This window comes from Ctenocephalides felis, unplaced genomic scaffold, assembly GCF_003426905.1.
Source record: "Ctenocephalides felis isolate EL2017-DRISC unplaced genomic scaffold, ASM342690v1 CF-g0.4_SCAFFOLD_01653, whole genome shotgun sequence".
Taxonomy (NCBI): Eukaryota; Metazoa; Arthropoda; class Insecta; order Siphonaptera; family Pulicidae; genus Ctenocephalides; species Ctenocephalides felis.
The window spans coordinates 1-7972 of NW_020537807.1; the positions used below are offsets into that span (position 1 = coordinate 1).

The 7972-nt window shown below is 26.7% G+C and overlaps 1 protein-coding gene across 1 annotated transcript; it reads left to right on the top strand.

The window, feature by feature from the left end:
* Positions 1-390: 390 nt before the first annotated feature.
* LOC113374203 (beta-ureidopropionase-like) lies at positions 391-6757 on the top strand (the record flags this gene model as incomplete). The annotated part of the gene is given in 8 exon segments (XM_026614387.1): positions 391-658; positions 1079-1173; positions 1251-1358; positions 2677-2775; positions 3232-3342; positions 5034-5240; positions 5430-5516; positions 6673-6757. Coding segments are annotated over 8 exon segments (1059 nt in total), but the record flags the coding sequence as incomplete, so codon positions are not given.
* Between the last annotated feature and the right edge of the window lie 1215 nt (positions 6758-7972).

A 7972-nucleotide genomic window follows, 5' to 3' on the forward strand; every position in this document is an offset into this window, starting at 1 on the left:
TCAGGGATTTGAAAGCCGAAACACAGGACGAGGAAGCATGGAAGCAGAAGTTTGGAAAGGAAAATGCATAGGAATAAATAAAAAATTTATTAATGGTAATAAAATTGCATTGGGAATAATAAACAAGGGAGGGAAAGGGAATCGTTGAATCATGGTGCTCCTCATTGCATTTATTTTAATTATTATTACTGTATGTTTTCAGTATTCATGATTTCTGTTTTGTAATAGTTAAATCAAATACTGTTTTATGTTACAATAATTAAATCAAAACACATTATATATTAGTTATATTAATACCTTACATCTAAGTATATATCATGTACAATATCATATGCACCCCAATGTTACAAAAAATTTAATACCATGTATCATTTCCTATTTAGTTCATCGTTGGATCTCCACCCCGACAGTTTATCATTTGCAACAACGAAAAATTTCGAAATCCGTGGCCACACTTTTGTACCTCTAGCTCGTCATGAATCTACAAGAGCCTCGAGAGTTGTTAGAATTGCAGCAGTGCAGTTTGCACTACCCGAAGGGCTCAATACGTGGACTCCTGTGGCTGAAATGAGAGAGGCTTTGTATGGAAAGGCGAGGAATATTATACAAGCTGCTTGTGATAATAATGTTAATGTGCTGTGCTTACAGGAAGCATGGAGTAAGTAATAGATAGAAGATAGTTAATAATAATTAATGGGGCAATTCTGCTGTAACCGAGCTCATAAAATAGTGTTGTCATGGTAACACTAGCTTATGCTTGTTTATTGATTGAGAAAACTGTGAAAATGTCCATCTATTTGCTGTGCGATCAGGCGTATTTTACATACAAAAAAGGAATGAATGATGTTATGATAACTGCATCATCTAGAATTCTGTTATCATAACATTCTTTCTTGCCTATTTATATATAAAATACGCCTGATTGCACAGCAAATAAATAGATATGTTCATAATTTTCACTGCCAAGAACAAGCATAAGATAGCATTGCTTTGACAATGCTATTTTATGAGTTCTGTTACGTCAGAATTGCTCCATAAGCTCTAATAAGAATGTGTTGACGATTACTGTTTGTTGTAGCAATGCCTTTTGGGTTTTGTACTCGAGAAAAATTACCTTGGTGTGAATATGCTGAATCAGCAGAAGATGGACCAACAACCCGTATGTTGCAAAAGGTATAATAATTAATATCTAATTAATAATAATCAATAATTATTATTATTATTATATATAATAGTATTTTTAATTTTAGCTCTGCAAAGAATACAACATGGTGATCATTTCACCAATTTTGGAACGTGATGCAAACCATGGGGATACCATTTGGAACACGGCAGTCGTTATAGATAATAAAGGAGAGGTATTTAATTTTAAAGTAGTTTAAAATCTTCTCAATACAATATTTGCATTTGTATGTGTAGATTTATGCACCTTTTTTACATATATATTTAATAAAAATATAACATAAGTTTTTGTTGCTGCAAATAATTAATTAAAATATTAATTAGGTGTGAATGGTATTTTGCCTTGATGCAAGTTGCATCAACTTTCAGAAATAATCAACTGTTTCTTTCAAAAATGAAGTTTCTGGTTTCACTAAAAACTAATCAATACTATTTCTAATTTACCCCTTTCTAACAAACAAGCTTATTATAATATCTCTAACTGTATCAATGTTTAAGTAACCCTTATAAGGTTGAAGGAGAAATTTGTTTTCACCAGAAAATAATGTATTTGCTTCTACTAAAAACTAATCAATGCCATTTCCAATTTACTCCTTTTTAACAAACAAGCTTATTATAATATCTCTAACTGCAGTTAGAGATTAATACATGTATTAATGTTTAAGTAAACCTTAACCGTTGAAAGAGAATTTTTTTGCACCAGGAAAAAAAACATGGATTGTAGTCTTTGATTTTTTGTGAAAAAATTTTTGGGAAAAAACCATGAACTATAATCTTTGATTTTTTGGGAAAAAAATTTTGGGGAAATACCATGGACTTTGATTTTTTGGAAAAAAAACATGGACTGTAATTTTTTGGGGGAAAAATTGTGTTTCAAGTCATTCTGAATTGTTTGAGACTCAATTTGGAAAATGTGTGTATGTTTTTAGGGAAAAAATTTTTGAGGAAAAAAAAATGTGTTTCAAGTCATTCTGAATTGTTTGAGATCCAATTTGAAAAATGTTTATATATATATGTGTGTGTGTCGGATTTTTGATTTTGTTGAATTTTTCTCAAAAAACCTCTGAACCAATTTCAGTTTAAAACCATTCGATTGCGTTTTAGTTTTGCTATACAATCAGCCGAGATTTTTTTTACAATTAGCAAAAGCGTGCAATATGTTTTGTCCATTTTTTGCAAAAAATCCTGATATAATCATAATTTAAAATCTGTTTGAAAGATATCGAATGAGAATCATGCTTATTAGCTTTTAGGCAAAAATTGGCCGAGCCGTTTTTTTGTAATTAATAAAACTTGGTATATACTGATATATAGTCCATGATCTTAAAGAACACCCTATAATATGACTGCGTGGACAAAAAGTCAAATCTTCTCTCACACTTACATGCTTGTGTTGCCATCAATTTAGAACGTCTAGTAACATAAAATTAGCAATTAGGATTTTCTGGAAAAAATATAAATTAAAAATGTGTATATATTTATTTTTATTTGAAGGTTTTGGGCAAACACAGAAAAAATCACATTCCAAGAGTTGGAGATTTTAATGAGTCGACTTATTACATGGAAGGAAACACTGGCCATCCTGTTTTTGAAGTAAATAGATATATATAAATATATATATATATATATATATATATATATATATATTATATATATATAAATATATATATATAATGTATTTGAATAGTCTTGAATTTGATGTGATATAATATCTTTTATTTGATTCGACAATGTGGCCTTTTTTGGTGTGTATTTGCAATACAACCTTTAGTTTCATTTTTACACAAATTAAATCTAAATTTAATTCTAACCATATCAGAAACTTAGTATAGAAGATTAATTGAAATTGAAAATAACTCGAAAAATACCAAACAATTCAAGACCATGTTAACCGAGCATATAAATAATTTAAATCATTATATAGATTTTTTCAACCCAAAAATTTTATATTTTGAAGTAAACGTAATTAAAACTCGAAATTCTTCATATATATGTATATATATAGATTGATACATATTTAATACCTATATATGTTTATATTTGTTGAAGACTGATTTTGGAAAACTTGCCATAAACATTTGTTACGGTCGACACCATCCACTCAATTGGACTATGTTTGCAATTAATGGAGCAGAGATCATCTTTAATCCTTCGGCAACTGTAAGTCTACTTATATTATATATAAATATATATATATATATATATATATATATAAATAAAATATATATATATATATATATATATATATAAATAAAATATACATATATATATATATATATATATATATATATAAAATTTTTTAGAAGAAAGTAACTGTGATGTTAGTGATAAGTATGATCTGTATATCTGTGAACTAGCTAAAAATATAATGAAAGAAAGATTTTTATGAAATATATTTTCACTAAGATTGTAACGTATGTGAAACAAATTGCTAATATTTTTGGAAGATATTTTTATTGCTTGATAACCTATCAAATCACTTCCAAAATTTTTGCACAAATAAACTTTGCTTACAGGTCTTTTGAATAAATTGTTTTTGACATGAAAAGTATATTATGTTTTAAGGTGTAAATGTGTTTTGTAAGCATAGTTTCAAATGGTAGGGATATTTAGAATTGTTTTTATGTTGTTGAAGTTGTTTTATTAAATTTTGTCAAGCTTCACCAATATAAATTGAGCAGCAATCTAAACAATTAATTTGACAAACAGGATTCCTAAGATGTTCTAAAGTTAATATTATATTTTAAGGTGTAAATATGTTCTGTAAGCATAGTTTTAAATGGTAGGGATATTTAGAATTGTTTTTATGTTGTTGAAGTCATTTTATTAACTTTTGTCAAGTTTCACCAATATAAATTGAGCAGCAATCTGAAAAATTAATTTGGTAAACAGGATTCCTAAGATGTTCTAAAAGTCTATATTATGTTTTAAGGTGTAAATGTTTTCTGTAAGCATAGTTTTAAATACTAGGGGTATTAAGAATTCTTTTTATGTTGTTGAAGTCGTCTTATTAAATTTTGTCTAGTTTCATCAATATAAATTGTGCAGCAATCTAAACAATTAATTTGATATACAGGATTCATAAGATGTTCTAAAAGTCTATATTATGTTTTAAGGTGTAAATGTGTTCTGTAAGCCTAGTTTTGAATTGTAGGTATATTTAGAATTGTTTTTATGTTGTTGAAGACGTATTAATAAATTTTGTCTAGTTTCACCAATATACATTGAGCAGCAATCTGAACAATTAATTTGATAAACAGGATTCTTAAGATGTTCTAAAAGTATATATTATGTTTTAAGATGTAAATATGTTCTGTAAGCATAGTTTTGAATTGTAGGAATATTTAGAATTGTTTTTATATTGTTGAAGTCGTTTTATGAAATTTTGTCTAGTTTTACCAATATAAATTGAGCAGCAGTCTGAACAATTAATTTGATAAACAGGATTCCTAAGATGTTCTAAAAGTCTATATTATGTTTTTAGTTAAACTTTGTATGGTTTCACCAATATAAATTGAGCAGCAATCTAAACAATTAGTCTGATAAAAAGGATTCTTCAAAAATGAAAATCACAAACAAATTTTAGTAAAGCCTCATGACAATGTTATATATATTATGTAAATATGAACACACTACACTCCATTTTTACCTTTTATTTATTTCATTAAGAAAAAAATTACAAACATTTGGTTTTTCTCATTATCATTAATCTCATCATTAATATGAATTTTCATGAGCTAACATATCTTATCTATGCACCACCTTAAATAATCTTACACCATACCTTATTCCATTTATTTATTTATTTATTTAGAGCCCATGGCAATATTCACATACATTTTTCTCTCTAGATTGGGTCCTTAAGTGAGCCCCTGTGGCCAGTAGAGGCTCGCTGTGCAGCAATAGCTAACGGGTGCTTCACAGTGGCCATAAATCGTGTGGGAACAGAAGTCTTTGAAAAGGAATTCACTTCAGGAGACGGCAAGGAAGCTCATAAGAACTTTGGTCCGTTTTATGGGTCCAGCTATGTTGCTTCGCCTGATGGACAGCTGAGCGAGGTAATAGAGATGTAATGAAATGGATAATAAATAGTAGTCTGCCAAAAGGCAGGACTATGGTAATGGATGGATATTTTAAATTGAGTATTAATTATTAATAACTAATTGATAGTGTTATAATTTTAATACTTGTAAATTTATAAATTATATTATCATTCTCATAACTTATGATGTTTTTTGTATTGGTAGTTTTTGTCTCGAAACAAGGATGGATTGCTTATTGCTGAAATGGATTTGAATTTATGCAGACAAGTCAAAGATCATTGGGGATTCAGAGTAAGTAAATAATTTATAATATATCTTATATATAAAATTCTTCTGTAATGATGTATGATAATCCTCCTAAACGATTATTCAGATTTTGATAAATCTTTCTGAAGATTCTTAAGGGAATTTTTTAGGGTTTTATGAATTATAGAAATATAGTTAGATTGTACAAATAAATAAGAAAATTACAATAACCTGTTTATCATTGTTTAGCATTGAAAACAAATGAAGACTGTCATCTGTCAAACTTTTCAATTTCCTTATCCTAGACAATATGAGAATACCCCGTGTTACTTATATAGCCTAAGACAATATTAAAATATAATATATTTATGATTATGAATAAGAAAAATGTAATATCTACATTATTATTACCGAAAAACTGCTGAGATATGCCAAAAATTAAAATAATATAAGATACAATATATGTTTGGCAGATAACAGGCTGCGCATGTGTCAAGATTATTATTTTTTAACTAATGCAGTCGTGTTTTGCCTTACTTGAAGAGATTTTAATAAAATTTTGTAACCCTTTGCAATATGGTCTATTTTAAAACATGAAATTGTTTTAATCTTATAGATCTTAATATTTGTTTTTGCAAATTAAATGCTTTTTTAATTTTATTTAATTCGAAATTAAGTTCAAGTCTGCACTCTGGACAACCTGATATCACACAGTAGTGATATATAAATATATCAAAGATATATTTATATTTGAAAATAGCCCATTTTGGGCACTGTGGTGTGAAATAGCAATGCGAAATCTTTCACATTATTCTTCTTAGAATCAAGTTAGAGTATTTAGCTGGTATAAGAATTTTCTACATTAATATTGAATTTTAAATGACATCTAGCATTTTACATTCAACATTTAGCATCTGAGTAGGTAAATTTAATTTTATTTAATTCGAAATTCAGTTCAAGTCTCCACTCTGGACAACCTGATATCATGCAGTAGTGATATCAATTTTTATTTAAAATCAAAGATATGTTTACATTTGAAAATAGGTGAAAAATTAAAAGATATAATTATTTCAAATGTTTAATAATTGATATCATTGTTTACATTTGAAAATAGGTGAAAAATTAAAAGATATAATTATTTCAAATGTTTAATAATTGATATCATTTATAATTATACATATTAAAGCCATATTTTTTGCAGATGACTCAGAGATTAGAACTATATGCTGAGAGTTTCACGAAAGCCGTACAGCATGACTTCAAGCCACAGATTGTTAAAAAGTAAATGGAATGTAGGTTGATTTAATGTTATACACTTTTAGATGTATATATATATATATATATATATATATATATATATAAATGCATATATATGTATTTAATAATAAAAATGATTACTATTAATAATAATCCTAAATAATAAGCCTCGCTTTTTCAAAATTATATTCAAATTTTCAATTACAGTTATTTCAACATTTTTGAGAAAGGATAACAGATATCAACATTAATCATAAACCACACTTTTGATTTCTCATTGATAGTTTTAAACACATATAATAACTTTGAATAAAGATAGTTTGCCGAATCATTTTTTATATACGATTATTACATTATTATCACAATCTTTTATATTCCATAAATTATCAAATTATCAAATCAAACTAGATTAAAAACCACACATAGGCAGAATGTAAATTGCAGTTAACGCATAAATATAAAGAAACGAGTAATATGTAAGAAAAATTTATTTACTCTTTATTCTAGTCTTGCAATAAGCAAGCCATCATACAATTAAAATTATTACAACTACTATTACATCATTACAATTTTAGTTATTACAGTGAAGTTTTAATTGCTTATAGTGAATGTATAATTTAATTTTCAGTGAGTGTTTATTTAAGAAATATTCAAAAATGTTTGTTTTCTTCTGGGAAAATGGACATATCACTGAAATGTAGAAATCAGAAGTAATATGCTTATTTATCTATGGAAATAGTTATAAATAAGTTATTCAATACAAAAACAATTCAGCAATTACAATAGGAAAGGACTCAAAATAACTAATAAGATTTATTACAATTGTAATGAAATAATACAATAGACTTCTGACAATTGTTTTGTTGTATGATAAACCTTTTAATCATCTTTATATTTGTATAATTTTGATTTGTTAAAGTCTGATTATCATATATGTGTGGAATAAAACATAATGTATATAAAATTAATTTAGAAATTCAAATTAAACAAACAGAAACAAACATTTTGTGCTAGAAGAAAAAGGCGAATTATAATTATTTGTTTTTGATTTTATACAACTGCAAACAAAATTTAAAAGCAAATTAAGCAATATTTTGATATCTATCTAATTTTTGGTATTAGACATGGTCAAATATTAATTATCTATTGTTGTAATCGTTTAGAACTAAGAATATTAAACGAATTTGATAATTTTTAGTTTTGAAATTTGAATTTGGCGCTTTCGACTTTTTCACTTTGATTCG